Source organism: Thermobia domestica, chromosome 12 (assembly GCF_964235325.1).
Source record: "Thermobia domestica chromosome 12, izTheDome1.hap1.1, whole genome shotgun sequence".
In the NCBI taxonomy this organism is placed as follows: Eukaryota; Metazoa; Arthropoda; class Insecta; order Zygentoma; family Lepismatidae; genus Thermobia; species Thermobia domestica.
In genome coordinates this window covers 161244981-161262108 of record NC_137465.1, presented here as the reverse complement: position 1 = coordinate 161262108, position 17128 = coordinate 161244981, and the positions used below count along the sequence as shown (strand labels likewise).

Genomic DNA, 17128 nt, shown 5'->3' with positions numbered 1-17128 from the left:
CCGGAATAGCTAAAACGGAATTTTAAAATTCCAATAGTAATAACGGAATAGCTAAAACGGAATTTTAAAATTCCAATAGTAATAACGGAATTTTAGAAATGGAAATAATTACTATTTCCTCAAGACGAACAAAAATCGAGTTCCATTTAGCTTTATACAACTCAAGAAAAAAGCGGTTATCAGTAACTATTAGAGTAGAATATAGATCTTTCTAATTCAGTCTGTAATTTGATTTCTAGTAGTTTCTGAATGAACAAAATCTTGATAAGCGTTCAATTTCTATATTCTAACTTTAACATAAATATACAGACAGGATTATTATTTGAGATTACATTCATTACATATTCTGTTCAATATTTACAATTGAATTACCAATATTGTCAAATACACTGACAATTTAACAATTTAAAAATGAAAAAAACGTATCCCAGCACTAAGCATAATTAGAGAGAGCTGAAGGCTGTTTCTAATAACCAAGGCTATTTCTAATTCCAATATTAAAAAAGAATAACAACAAAGAAAAAAACAATGACAGCTTTATCGAAATTTTTAAATACATTTGTGTAGAGATTATGATATACACCGTGTAGGTATTCAAATATTGTTTTAAAAAATAACCAATAATAATAATAATGAAAAAGACTAGGTAAGAAATAATTCTAATATGCATAACAATATTAAATCAAATAGAATAGACTAAGAAAGAATTTAGTTATTTCTGAAGTCTCTAAACCATATCTAAATCAGGAATTTCCTTAAATTCTAATACTCATAAAAATGTAAAGTTAAAATAATTGACTGACAAGGAAAGCTATTCAATTCTTCGACGAGTATCACATTGAAACTTGCACAAGTGGAAGGACATATTGAAAGATGGTAATATGGTTACTCTTACAATTCGCAACGTTGTTGAACCGGAAGTAGAATGATTGTTCTTCCATAGACTCTGAAAGTTATGTACTCTGATCATACATGTCAGAATGTGATACACTGAAACCTGTTTTCTCACAAAGACAAATATTGCAAACTCAAGGTGATAGTCAGTGGTGATTAGGATCTCTAGTACGTCATTGATGCGAACCGATGTCAAATGGAACACGATACGATACACCGATTGTAAGTTCCATACGAACACGCTTACTCGCTGGAGAAAAAGGTACAGGCTGAAACCACAACGCAAAAATGGCTTTCTATTATTATTATTATTATTATTATTATTAGTAGTAGTAGTAGTATGATTAGTATTAGTAATATGAGCAGTATGATGAGTAAAACTAATAATGGAAAGACAACAAATGTATTGTTGGGCCCGTTCAATAACGAAGGATTTCGGCCCGTCTTGAGTGTCCTCAAGCACTGCTTTAAAATCCACAGACAACCACACCGCAGCCGAGATTCGAAGTCAGGACCCTTGAGTCGCTGGCTTGACGCCTTAGTCCACACGAACACGAGGTCTGCAGGAAGAAGAAAAAGTATAGGACAGGATTTATCAACCTGGGAGTCACGAAGATAAGCGAAAGAGGTAAATATAATTAGAATCTAATACCGGAAAATATTTTTAAATAATTATTATTTTGATTTTTGTTCTGACAGACAATATTTATTTGTATATATACTGTCAAGAACAAGAAAAAAAATTGGTCTACTAAACATTTTCAACAGGTGCAGAGTTAGTTAAAAATCAATTTAAATGAAAAAGGTAAGATATGAAACTAATGAGAACTGCATATTGAAATACCAGAAGAATGCAAATACATTTTATTCTTTTATCATATGACCCAAAATTGAGGGAGTTATGAAGTTTCAAAAATTTCAAACGGCTTCCATTTTGAAACAGTATGAAGATCGGATCCGATGTTTGTAATATAAATGAACGGACCAAATTTGGTTTAATGCATTCGGTTTTAGGGAAGTTACTGTATCCACTATATACAAGAAATGGATTCTACTATTATAGAAATATATGTATATAGTGAGATCTCCGCAATAGGTATATTAAAGATTCGACACAAGCTTATTACAAGCCAGAAATTATAAGGAGCTCGCCGGTAAGAGGATGTTATAATATGGGAGGTCGTGATCGGAATTAGGTTAAGAACACTGGTATACAATTATTATTATTATTGTTTCTTTGTCGTCGTCTTATTATTATTCATGTTCGTGTTGGTTGAGGAGTCAGGCCAGCGTTTAAGGGCCCCGACTTCGAATCCCGGCTTAAGGTTGTTTGTGGATTTTAGAACTTATAGCAGTGCTAGAGGACAATCAAGACGTGCGAAAGTCCTTCGTAACTTAACGGGCCCAACAATATAGCCTATTTGTTGTCTTCTTCTCATTATTATTACTTTTACTCATGATACTACTGATATTAATAATGCTAATCATACTATTACTACTACTACTACTACTACTAATAATAATAATAGTCATACTAATAACAATAATAATAATCATAGAAAGTCATTTTTGTGTTGTGGTTTCAGTCTGTCTTTTTTCTCCAGCGGGTAAGCGTGCTCGTTTGGAACTTACAATCGGTGTATCATATCGTGTTCCATTTGACATCGGTTCGCATCAATGACGTACTAGAGATCCTAATCACCACCGACTGTTATCATCTTGAGTTTGCAATATTTGTCTTCTTGAGAAAACAGGTTCCAGTGTACCACATTCTGACATCTATGATCAGAGTAAATAACTTTCAGATGCTATGGGAGAACGATCATTCTACTTCCGACGACGTTGCGAATCGTAAGAGTAAGCATATTTCCATCTTTCAGTATGTCCTTCCACTTGCGCAAGTTTCAATGCGATACTCGTCGAGGAATTGGATAGGTTTCCTTGTGAGAAAGAATTTAGCTACTGCTAAACCAACTAAACAATATTCCAATTATAAGCACCCTCAAAATAAAAATATATCTCATATTGCTTTTCTGCAATTTGATTCCGGATGCTACCTGCATCATCAGCACTTATATATAAACAGGTTCTGATTGAGAGATAGGTTAAACAATTTTCCGAGGATAAAAGATTTAAGATATGCCATAACTTCAAAGTTTTGCAGTGGGATATACGAAAAGAGAGTAGATTAGGCCAATAATTTTCAGATGTCACCTCATCTAACAATGCTTCATCAATGTCAATGTCATAAAACGAAATTACACGTAATGTTTTAGATTTGAGAAGTATTGAACTGAAAGATATCGGTGGGCCCATTAACTTTCCAATGCTCAGAACTCTTATACATTCAGGTATTGTGTTAACATTTGACATTTCACTGACATCTCTACAAGAAAACATGACATTCAATTCCACTAAATTAGGACAAAATGATGCTAATTTAACTATATCCACAAAGCCATTCAATACAAAATCAATCTTTCGTATACTTTCACTGTATTTCAAGACAAAATCAAATATTTCTGTATTTTCTCCTTCATCTGGGATAAACCAATCTTCATTTATATATATTTCTTCAACGGACTGAAGACAAATCAATACATTCAAAATACTAGGTAACACTTTTCGAGATATTTTTCTTGCAATCGCAACCTTAACAATTTGTGGGCACAATTTAATCATCAATGCCAAGCTTTCGGTGATATCAAAACCCATTCTATAATGAGAACCGCTATCACAACCTATGGTCACATTCGTCAAATCATAAATAGGATAATTCCCTTTATTCCGTTTGTCTTTGTACATGCTATATAAAGCAATTGACACATAGGGATGGTTGAAGTATTTAATCTTTGGGACAGTCTCTAGGACTACAATAATATCCTCAACTGACAGATCTGAGTAGCATACGTCTAAACTAACAATATTGTTCGCCGTTCCCAAACGAACTTTATTATTGTAGGTAGTCCACCAACTGTTTAATAAACTACTTACATGACATAAATCTCTCATTAATTTATATGAAAATAACTTTTGTAAATCGTTATTCGTAAAATACAATTTTCCAATTGACCGAAGGTCAGTTGAAAGTATAATGGGAATTCCACTCGCAATGACTTCCTTGAAATTACATCGAGTTTCCTTGTGGTTCTGCACAATAGTGAGTTCTTTCAAACTTTTACATCTATGCAAAAACTGAAAATCATCTTCCGAAGAGAACATAACTATTTTCATAATTCTTGGTGTGAATAAAATTCTTGGATTTCGAATTACCTTTTTAATCTGAGGTATTTCTCTCAAATGGATGTACTCTCTGTCTGAGAAAATATTTAGAAAATATATTTCCATTAAGTGTGTGACGATTTTTCCTGGAAGATGATCACAAGGCCAGTATGTAGTTGAAGAACTCATGTGTTCTATCCTTTTGACTGTCGAGACTGAAGCTTCTAGGCTTAAGAAGTATAATGTTTGTGGTACTTGCTTTCTCTGAGGCATGATGATTTGATTATCCTGAAAGATAATGAATGAGAGGATATTCTTAAAGTATCATATTATACAATTTTTTTTACAGTGTTAAAACTACGAATAATTAGCAAGTATATTTATTTTATGTACGCGTGCGTTGAATCTAATATGAAGATCTTTTATTTGACAAGAAACAGAGGTATAGAGCACAGTCTTTTATCTTTAGTTGAAAGAACAAGTTTGTGAATTTTCTAAAAGAACTAAAAGAAATTATCCAGTAATAAAACTACTTAGTAACTATGTTGTTATAATTGAAACTAATAATAATAAATTTATTATTATTATACAAGTACTTGATGTTATTAAAACTGAATGTTAAGGCTTCTGTAGGTCTTGATCAAATTCCGATTTTTATAATTAAAGGTATATCTGAAATAATTGCTCCAACCTTGACATCATTGTTTAATTGGAGTTTATCATCTCATCTCTATTCAAATGTGTGGAAGACTGTTGCTGTAACTCCAATCCCTAAAACTAATGGAAGGACTGTAACTGATTATAGACCTATTTCTATTCTTGATGTAATATCTAAAATTTTTGATCAACAAATAACTATCTTTATAGTTCCGTTCAACATCGTATTATTGCTGAACAGTATAAATTTATGAACGGTAAATCTACGGAATTAAACCTGAATAAGTTTTTGACATTGGTTTCGCCTGTCGTTCATAATCGTGGTCAAGTCGATACAGTCTATTTTGATTTTGTTAAAGCTTTCGACAAGATATCTAGTTATATTCTTCTTAAGAAACTTGACTCCTTTAAAATTTTTAAATCTGTGATACTTTGGTTTGCTTCCTACTTGTTTGGTTGTAGATTTGTCGTCAGATATATGAGTTGCAAATCATCTGTGTACAATATTTCTTCGGGCGTTCCTCAAGGATCCAATCTGGGTCCTCTTTTGTTTATAATATATAAAAATGATATTGGTAAATCTTTAAAGTGTCCCTTTCTATTGTATGCCAATTGTTTGAAGATTTTTTCTAAAATAGTAAATTGTCAAGATAATTTGAAATTAGAAGCTGATATTAATTCAGTTTATCAATGGTCCATTCAGAATGCACTACCTTTGAACATGAATAAAACTATATTGTTTTCTAGGAAAACGAATGTATCCTTTTTTTCGTATTTAATCAATCATCATACAAGTTTCATCTAATAAACATTTAGGTATTATGATGGAGAATAAGCTATTATTTGATCAACATATTTCTACTATGGTATCTAAAGCCAGGAGGAATATTGAGCTTATTAAATGGGTTGCTAAAGACTTTAAAGATATTATAACCTGTAAAATTTTATATTGTGTCTATGTTTGATCTCACCTGCAATATGCAATTTTAATATGGATCCGAAATTTTGTTAGTATTACTCAAGTATTGAATCAATTCAAATCTCTTCCTTGGCCTGGCTTAAGATTCAAATTTAAATTGAATGAGATGACCATTGGGAAGATTCTCGCTAGGCTCGACTTGCTCTCTCTTGATGTTAGGAGGAATTTGAGGCAAATCAGGCTTATTCACAATGTAATACATTCTAGGGTGAAACTAATGGAACATCTATATATTAGAGTTCCTTCGCATAACTCTAGGAATTATCAATCTATTTTATGTAATAGCAAATTAATTGATAATGCACTATTTATTAGTGTAGAAAATATAAACAAAAAATCTCTGAGAATCGATCTATTCAATGTAAATTTTGTTCTACTTAAAAAAACAACATTTAAATTCTCCGTTGTTCCGTCTGGTATATTGTATATGAAATTCCAACTGTCTTTCGTTTGATGTACGTTTATTTTTATCTAATCATGTTCTCTAATATACATATTCTTGTGAAATTTTGTTTAATTTTATTAGTGTTCATTGTATTTTACTTTGTTATACATTACAGTTTTCTGTTTAATAGATACTTGAATGGAGTTAATGTTGAAATTTTACTTTGTAATCTAAGCTTGTATTAAGTTCATGTATAACATATAATTTTGTGTCTGGTTGAAATATTTTGATGTACACCTTGTCTCAAAAAGGTTGAGCGCATTCTTTATTGGTGTTTTGAGGCAAAAATTTTCTAAGTCCAGCTTCGGGTATCTTCGGGAAAAAGTAAGCCAGGTTCGAACCTCCAAGCCAGCCTTTGCAATCGGGAAAAAGTTTGCAAATGTGTTTTTCTTCTTTTAAATATAATAAGACTTGTTACCAAGTGTTTAAAAAAGCAACATTGATTGAAATACTTAATGATACAATATTTCGAAACCTTTTATTAATGTGAGCACATGCTTGTTTGTCATTTAGCTTTCTATACGTAACGGAGCATTTAAATACGTGGAAGAATCTTTCCATATGTAAAAGAATGCTCAAAGTTAAGAAATAGAACATAATTATCGCCTGAGTACTAAAATAAAAGTCAAAGTAGAACAGAAACAGCGTTTGTAATGGATATGAATGTCATAATTATCTTGAGATCCGTTATACATCGCTAGAAGCTTAGTTCTAGAAGTCCTTGTGTTAGCTCATTGGTAAGCTGTCGGATTTCAAATCATAAGGTTGTGAGTTCGAATCCCATCTGGGTCAGTACTTTTTTTAAAATTATATTTTCCGCAATGCATGAAAAATTATATAAAATAATTACATTAAAATACATAAGTTGTTTATATATAATATAATAATTGCAGAACATAGTAATTATTATGTTTAAAATATAACATCTGAGATAATTTTCACAGTAGGTCGTTATTATATATGAGAATGTTAAATACAAGTTAGGAAAATCGTTTAATAGCAATAAATAAGTTATGTAGTGTATTTATTTGCAGCTATTTGTCATACAGATTTAACTTCTCAATATTCTCATTACAGTATGTTATTTATATTCGTGAAATACAGTATATTCCTACGGATATAGAAAGTGTATGAACAGAGTATCCAAAGTCGTATCCTGCTTCAAGACACATAACTTTTCCCGATCCCCTTAACGTCACGGGAAGAAACACAAATTCTCTTTAGAACGGAATGTCGTTACTTAGTCTCATTCGAATACGTTAAATATGCTTTTGTGTATTCATCTCTCTCTCTCTCTTTCGCTTTGTTTATGTGTGTGTGTGTGTTGCGGGATATCCCAAGTTGAATACAACATTTGCAAAGTATATGAGCATCATTGTCATCGAATACCAGAAATTGAAAGTCGTGTTTCTTCAGGTTAGGTTTGCGTGTTCATGTTAGCTCACTGGTAGAGTACGGACTTGCCACTGAAGAGGTCTTGAGTTCAAAGCCTACAGCTAATTATCATTCTTTTGTTAGTAGGATTGCACAGAAATCGGATACAAGGAGTGGTTTACTTCTAGAAATATTTTCAGAAGCGTTTAGGTAGCCCTGAAAAGGGCTGGTTTTCGGGAGTTAAGGCGGGGACATTAATATTGTGTCCAAGACCCTTCTGAATTTATTACACGCTCCATTCTTCTGGGCATGGAATATATTACATGGGTGACAAATCTATCTCCTTCCCCTACCTCCAGCCATGCTTCGGAAACAAGATGCCACAGGTCATCCTGAGTTCTTGGTGGATCTGCCTCAGGCCAACTTTCCCTTAGAGTACGCTTCACTTCTGCCCACATATTTTCCATGAGATTGAGGTCTGCTCCACGAGGCGGCCAGTCGATTAAATCAATCTCAGGGTGCCCTGCGAACCATTCCTGAACCACACGGGAATTATGTATTGGCGACTGGTATTGCTGGAACTGAATTACACCATCAGGCTGAAATACTCGTACAGATGGCACCATGATATTACTGATAATGTCTAAGTACTGAGCATTGTCCAGATGTCCTTCAATTCTATGAAGCTGTCCTGCTCCGCGTCTGGAAATCCAACCCCAACATAAAATAGATACATGGCCACTGCGATTGCAAGCAGCCACATATCCATGGTCATATTGGGTGCCTCTCGGACGATACACAAAACGGCGTCCCTCCTTTGATGTTGTGAATATGGATTCATCTGAGAAAACTACGTTTTCCCAATTGAGACCCACATTCGCCTGTGCAAACGCGAGACGGTAAATTTTGTGGTCGTCTGAGAGTTTTTCCTTCACGGCAGCAACACGGCCACGTAACCCAGCATGACGAAGCCTTCGCAGAGCTGTATGCTTACTACCAGGAAAGAGAGAAGCTTCCCTTAGCTGTCTAGACGTCCTTAGTGGGTCTAACCGGGCTTCGTTTACTAATCTCGCATCTTGGGCTTCGGTTGACACATGCGGACGACCAGGAGATCGTAAATTACCAGTCTGACCTGTAGCACCATATTTCCGAATCCATTGCCTTCCTGTAGAGGCCGGGACACCTACTCGCCTGCTAGCTGCAGTTGCAGAATAACCTTCCAACTCCCATAAAGTAATTACTGCTGTACGTCTATCCATAGTTACCAATGTTCTGAGTTGTGAGAAGAAAGCAATAGGTAAAAGCTAGTACCTGACGTGTGATTGGTTACTTGCACGACACGCCTATTTGGCGAACGACTTGGTCAACGACTCGCGAAAGAAATCTGAAAATGGTGCGCCGTAATAATAATAATAAAAACAGTTTTTATAAAGGAATATTAATACATACGAAAAGCTGTTTAAAGAATGAATTGTTATACTGACTTTACACGTATAAAAACATATACCATATACCAAACATTGAGCGATATGATTATAGCTGTTTTGAGGCGAACACTTTCGAAGTCCAACTTCGGGTGTCTTCGGAAAACAGTAAACTAAAGCTGCTGGTTCGAACCTCCAAAGCCAACCTTAGTAATCGGGAAAAGATGTACAGATATGTTTTTCCTTCTGTTAAATATAATAAGACATGTTGAAATGTTATTAAGTGTAGAAAAAAGTAACATTGATTGAAATACTTAATGATACAATCAGTGGCGTAGCACACTTTTGCGGGCCCCCCCGCAAAGTATAGAGAAGGGGCCCCACTTGTAAAGCCGACACAAGTAATGTGGAATTTCTACTTCTTTAAAACCTTATTCATCGCAAGACTTCGGGCCCCTATATATCGGGGCCCCCCGCACTGCGGGGGTTGCGGGGGCAGCTGCTACGCCACTGGATACAATATTTCGAGACTATGTATTCACACTCTCGTTTCGTCATTGTGATTTACATACGGAAAGGAGCATTTACGTATGAGCTCAGTTATATTTCAGAAGCAGCTTCCGAAAAGCGGTCATGTTAGCTCAGTGGTACACCACCGAGCGTTTAAATCGTGAGTTCGATACCCGTTCAAGTGAGATTCCTTTATGATATTCTACTTTCCTCAATGCATGAAAATTATGTAAAATAGTTACATTACAATTCATCAGTTGTATATATATTTTCATATCATCAGTTGTATATATGAGTTGAATATATATATTCATATCATCAGTTGTATATATCAGTTGAATATATATATTCATATCATTTCACGACATAAGTAATTCTTATCTTTAAAATATAACATCTGAGGTATTCACAGAACGTCGGTGTGTTATGTGTGAATATTGAATACAAATTTAAAAAATCGTGTAATAGCAATTAATAAGTTATGTAATATATTTATTTGCAGCTACTTTCATCGCAGATAACTTCTCAATATTCGCATTACAGCATTTAGGTAGAGCATATCGAAAATCGGATCGTGGTTCAAGACAAAAAACTAGCTAGCCCCAAACTGTCACGTAAGAAATTCACGAATCGCAAAAGTAAAGTGAAGAGATTGAGAGCGGTAATTCCTTAATCGCTCTCTCTCAACTCTCTCTTATCTGCATTTATACATATAAAAGTGTATGTATGTATGTTCCATCATAACTCATGTATGCCTAGAGCAGGGTTTCTCAACCTGGGAGTCGCGGCCCCTAGGGGATCGCGAAGATAGGCGGGAGAGATAAATATAGTTAGAATACCAGAAATTATTTTTAAATATTATTTTTAATTTTGTTCTGATAGGCATACTTTTATTTTTTATACACACTGTAAAGAACAATAAAAAATAAGTCTACTGAACATTTTCAAAGGGTGTAGAATTCGTGTTACTATTCGGTTCAAAGTCTCTTGTCGTCGCGAATTCTGTCGAAAAATTTGAAGCTTAAAATATACAAAACGATAATCATGCCTGTTGTTCTGTATGGTTGCGAAACATGGTCGCTTACTCTGAGGGAAGAACATAGACTGAAAGTATTTGAGAACAAGATCCTTAGACGAATATTCGGACCCAAGAGGAACGGGAATGGGGAATGGCGGAAACTTCATAACGAGGAACTACATAATTTATACGGTTACCCAACATTGTTAGGGTCGTCAAGTCTAGGAGGCTTAGGTGGGCAGGTCAGGTAGCTAGAATGGAAGAAAGTAGAAACGCTTTGAAAGTCTTGACTGGAAGACCAAACGGAAAACGACCATTAGGAAGACCTAGGGGCAGATGGGAGGACAATATTAAGATGGATCTCGCTGAGATAAGAATACAAAGTAGAAACTGGATCCAATTGGCTAAGGATACAAGTCAGTGTAGAGCTTTTGTGAACGCGGCATTGAACCTCCGGGTTCCATAGGCCATAGAGTTAGTTAGTTAGTAGAGTTGTTTAAAAATGAATTTAAATCAAAGAAGTATGATATAAAACTAATGAGAACTGTATATAGAAATACTAGAAAAATACACATGAAACAAAACCTGCACATTGAAATACAATTAAAATTAAAACCTAATGAGATACCTAAGCATGGTGTAATTTCACTAGTGCAGTAATGCCCGGTTCAATCTTCATGACGAATATTATCAAGCCATTTTCAACTGATAAGCGATTTCTTATCTTTGTTTTAATGTTTACCATAAAAAAAAAGACACTTTCGCACAAGTACGATATAGCAAATGGAATTATTACTTTTAAAGCAGCAATCACCAGACCAGGATATTCTTCTCTCCTCATCAGGCAGAACTTGTCCAAGTCTTCGTTACAGAAAACCAGTTGCAAAGACTTGTCGCATGATCATTCTATTATTTGGTCAAGAAGTTGTGGGCTTAGATCGGATACGTTAATGGCCTCTTCAATGAAGGAGTTTAACATCCATCTTGAACCAGCACCTTCGTCGTTGGGAATATAGATATTACAGTTACTGTATCCACTGTCAGTGCCGGGCGCCGAAAAGAGGGGCCACACATTTCGGAGGAAGTGTGTTACTCAAGTTAGGAAAGTGCATGTGCACATGTGTAAAATAGAAGGAAAAACGTAATAAAATGTGCTCAAAATTAAGGAAAGGTAGGGTTTATTTTGAAAATGTTATTGAGCTTCGTGCCAACCATGGTGGCGCTTCGTAGCTAGTCTGTCGACGTCACTCATATATACGGTTACATCGTACTATACTCTCGCCCCGGGCAATGTTTTTCCATGGCACTGTTCACTATAAACAAAAAAATGGATTCTACTATTATAGAAATAGGTATGTTAAAAATCCCACACAAGCTTATTATAAAACAAATTATAAAAGGGTCGCTGGCAAGAGCGTGTGATAAAAGGGGATCGTGATAGGAATTAGATTGAGAACCACTGGCCTAGAGTAATTTTAACCACATTTCTTATAGTTTCAAAAAGAGTGCTGTCGGGTTATCTATGGTGAATGGGAGGGGGATACATATAAAAGGTTGCTAGAAAATGATCGATATTAGATTCATAGTTTTCGGGGTCGCTTAGATAAATAGTGAGACTTTCAATTTTGCTTAACTCCGATTAAGCTCTCATTAGTAGGGATGGGCACGAACGACTTTTCTTTGAAACTCGACTCGACTCGAAACAGACATCTTTGAGGTCTACTCTTGGACTCGGCGCGAAAAATATCTTCCAACTCGACTCGGATTAGAGTCAAATCGAACCAAAACGAGCCAAATCCTGTGTGTAGTCCTACCTAGACAATACATAGACAATAATTATTCTATCATCAATTATACTACTGTTACTACAAATAATAATAATAATAATAATAATAATAATAATAATAATAATAATAATAATAATAATAATAATAATAATAATTATTATTATTATTATTATTATTATTATTATTATTATTATTATTATTATTATGACAACACCGTGTACAAACATGAACGATAGATGGTTAGTAAAGGAATACTAAAAGCTAATTGACTGCCGACGTCGGTAGTCATGAAGTCTACAAGGCAAGGACATCGTTCATTACCCTAAGCTGTAAGCGTCGGTGGACTACAGATGGTCAACTATTAACCTCTCGCCAGAAATTGGTGGCCCCGCAGCGACGATCCGTGATGGCCCAAGTTCCATTTTGAAAACTTTACTACCAGCGGCAGAGACGCGATGAAACGCCAACGAACCACAAAATTACTCTCCCAAAATATGTTAAAATGCCTATATGTGTGATTTGTTTATATTTAGGTGAAACAAAAAAACACAAAACAAATACCCCGGGGTGGACGCGAACTATCAATATTACGATTACGATTACGATTACTACGTGTTCTTCTGACTTCCCCACGGAAACGATCATAAAAAGCTTGGTTGTTGAAGGATAAATCATTGACGTCTTAATTTAGCCAATCAGACAAACCCCTACATCTCGAGTTCTAGGAGGTCATACCGTGAACCGTTTCAGATTTATTGCTTTCTGGTGGAGTACTATCCATGCGCAAAATTTGAACATAATAGCCGACATGCATCTTCGGTGCCTCTTATCTTTAGTACAATTTTAACCAGAGATGGTGTGGGTCAATGAAAATTTGATCCACGACCCACCATGACCCACTCTGACCCACCACCCAAATGACCCATTGGCCCTCTGACCCATCAACCATCGTGATCCACTCTGACCCACCACCAACTATGAATCACTCTGAACCATTGCGACCAACTCCGACCCACCAAAACCCATCGACATCAACTCTGACCAATGACCCACGTCCTCCTCTCCATTGACTAAAGAGATTACACTTGTAATAAAACAAGACTGTGAAATTATCACTTATCGGAGTTTGAATTTCTACCGTCATTGGCTCAAGCACCTCTTTGTTACAATACTGGTGGGTCTGACCTTTACGATATATAATGGCAAAGTGTTTCTCATCTTCCGAATTAAAATGAATTTATCATATGTAATTATTTCTTTGTTGCCTTACAGACACATTTCAGTAGAAAATAGGGTGAAATTTAAAAGTTTCGAATCAAGGAAAAGTAGACCAACGTAAAAAAAAAAAAAAAAAAAAAAAAAAAGAGAGAGAAACTAATTTTCTATATAATTAAGCATGCCGTACTAATTGAAAATGCCCATGTAATTAAGTTTAGAATACAAATTTTATGGCCATTTTCTCTAACTTTATGGCTTGATTGCCTTATGCTCGGAACGCTCCATATATTAAACACCAGCTTCAGCAATTATAAATAGAAAACAGTGGGTAGAAAATTCAAAAAGAACTTTAGTTTGCATTACTCAATTTTTTTCTCAACTAATATCAATCGTTTTCGATTATTTTTACAAATCAACCCACTACCAATTTCCAATATATAGAAAATGCACCCCCGTCCCCCCGCTCATAAAAGACAATTTTAAAAAATGCCAGGGCATATTCTCTTTATTTTTAATAAAGAGTTATATGCTGAATTTCAGCTCTCAGTTGAACGGCTTGTGAGATACTAAATTTTTCGCAAAAATTCGGACTTCTACTCCCCCTAAGGATATGTATTATAATGAAAGTGACACGCGTATGATAACTTCCCAGTTGGGATTGGAGCCTAATTATATACCAAACGTCAATTCATTTGACTTTGCAATTTGACCGTGATGATTACGCAGACATAATTACTTTCAATTTTTTATGATACATATCCTTATTTCATATGTTACAGATGATTCAAAAATATTTTTTCAAGCAGTTAGCTCCTCTAGAATCTCACAGGCTGCATCCCAAAATCCAACTCCTACTATCCTATGACAATCCAAAAGTGACTGAACTTTTTTTATTAGGAACAAATGACAAAAGAAAAATGGAGATCTTGAAAGTAAAATGTAGAAAAGCTCAGTGCCCCCAATAACTCCATATTTCTCCGCCTCTTCATTCCGAACTTAAAAATAAAACTTAATTCGAATATGGTTAATTAGTGAATTTATTACAGTTAAATTCCACTCACTACATGCTACAGCTACAACTATGTAAGAAAAAATAACAACTGTGAAACATGTTCTGAATTACTATTACATTTCTTACGCTATTATTAAACATATTAGAATACTAAAAGAGGATTGTTCGTGAAATAGTATATTTGCTCATGATTTTTAACTTTTTCATACGGAAAAAAATTAAAATATTATTCAAGTTTTAAAATTTGCACTCTGCAAATATGTTGCCCTCTAGGCAATGGGACTAATGTGGACTAATGGGAAATGCTGCACTGTTAGCGGCGCTGAAAACTTACGATTCGATTCTAATATCGGTTGATTTCGATATCTTTATGTCGCTACGTAACCACCCTGGGTGCTAATGGGAGCTTAATTGGACTTGAATTGAAAGTAGAGCTATTCACCTAAGCGACCACGAAACTATGGATTCAATAATAATATCGACCCGTTTCTAGCATTTTTGATATGTATCCCGACAGTACTCTTTTTCCAGACTGTAAGAAATATAGTTAAAATTGCTCTGGATATATCAGAATTATGTTGAAACACACACATAAATCCACTTTTATATTCTGTATAAATAGAGAGTGAGCGAGCGAGCGAGCGAGAGAGGGCGACTCAAGGCATCACCACTTCCACATTGCAAAAGCATATATCAGGAATTGAATTGAAAATCTATGTAAAGACTTTCTGCTGTGGCATGCTTCATAAGGACAATTCCAGTCTGCTCACGTGACCTTTGGGGTTCATGAATTTTTTTGCGAGCGTTCCGACTTTGGATTCTCTGTTTATGCATCGAATAACTTTTCAAGAACATAAATGACATTCTATATTATGAATGTTGAGAATTACTCTCTATATGACAAATAGCTGCAAATAAATACACTACATGATTTATTTATTGCTATTGAACGAGTTTCTTAACTTGTATTTACATCCTCATATGTAATACCGACCTACTGTGAAAATTATCTTAGATGTTATATTTTAAACATAATAATTACTATGTTCTGCAATTATTATGTTATATATAAACAACTTATGTATTTTAATGTAATTATTTTATATAATTTTTCATGCATTGCGGAAAATATAATTTTAAAAAAAGTACTGACCCAGATGGGATTCGAACTCACAACCTTATGATTTGAAATCCGACAGCTTACCAATGAGCTAACACAAGGACTTCTAGAACTAAGCTTCTAGCGATGTATAACGGATCTCAAGATAATTATGACATTCATATCCATTACAAACGCTGTTTCTGTTCTACTTTGACTTTTATTTTAGTACTCAGGCGATAATTATGTTCTATTTCTTAACTTTGAGCATTCTTTTACATATGGAAAGATTCTTTAACGTATTTAAATGTTCCATTACGTATAGAAAGCTAAATGACAAACAAGCATGTGCTCACATTAATGAAAGGTTTCGAAATATTGTATCATTAAGTATTTCAATCAATGTTGCTTTTTTAAACACTTGGTAACAAGTCTTATTATATTTAAAAGAAGAAAAACACATCTGCAAACTTTTTCCCGATTGCAAAGGCTGGCTTGGAGGTTCGAACCTGGCTTACTTTTTCCCGAAGATACCCGAAGCTGGACTTAGAAAATTTTTGCCTCAAAACACCAATAAAGAATGCGCTCAACCTTTTTGAGACAAGGTGTACCATTTCTTTTTAATTTGTTTATTTTGTATTTACTATGGTGTAACCCTCCATTGTATAGTGTTAGGCAAAATGTTTCCTCGAACATCAGTAAATGAGAACAGAGGTGAACGGAAAGCTTTTGCGAATGCGGCATTTAATATCCGCATTCCGTAGGCCATAGAGACGATTAGTTACTTAAATTTGTTAAAAGTTCGAAGAAATATAAAATACCAAATATATTTCATACCCATATTACTTTGAGATAAAGCTACTTTACTATCATATTCGTATTGTCAAGTGTATTCTTCTCGGTGGTTGAATTATTCTGTATACATCATTATCTCGTTTATACCAACTTGGATAATTCCAACCAAACTGTATTGAAAACTGATAAAAATCGGGGTAAATCGAAGTTTTGAACTCCCCTTTGGATAATTCGAAATAATATAGCATAAAAATCTTTGAGGAATGCAGTTTCAACTGGTTTTCTGTTATCCAGAAGCATCCTTAGGGAAGAGTGGCATAAAGACACAATCCATCTGGTGATGATAAAGAAGATGAAGAGGAGATAGGTAATAAGGAAAGGACATTTTTCGAACTAAACTGAAGTTCTCGAGATGCTTGAAAATTCAGAAAATTTATTGAATGCCCACCAAATGTTATTAATGACGTACACACAAATAAACGAAATTGAAGATTTTGATGACCATGTAAAATAACCAAATGAAAACAAAACTCACGAACTTTCTAAAAGTAAAAATAGATAACTGCGGTTGTTACTCGTATATGAGTGGTTCTGTATGTTTATTCTGTGTATGTAGAACTGTCCTTTAATGTGTTTTCCATGGTATGTGTGGCTTAACTTATGTGTAAATAAATGGCTTTTGTTTGTTTGCGGT

At 34.5% G+C, this 17128-nt stretch overlaps 1 protein-coding gene across 1 annotated transcript in view; it reads right to left on the bottom strand.

Annotated features, from left to right (window-relative positions):
• Positions 1–265: 265 nt before the first annotated feature.
• Positions 266–17128, bottom strand: part of LOC145666795 (uncharacterized) — a 42891-nt gene continuing 26028 nt past the window's right edge. The window contains exon 2 of the mRNA XM_081734354.1: positions 266–4404. Within this exon, the coding sequence (XP_081590480.1) occupies positions 2869–4389 (1521 nt within the window). The 5' untranslated portion in view covers positions 4390–4404 and the 3' untranslated portion in view covers positions 266–2868. The remainder of the gene's footprint in view (positions 4405–17128) is intronic.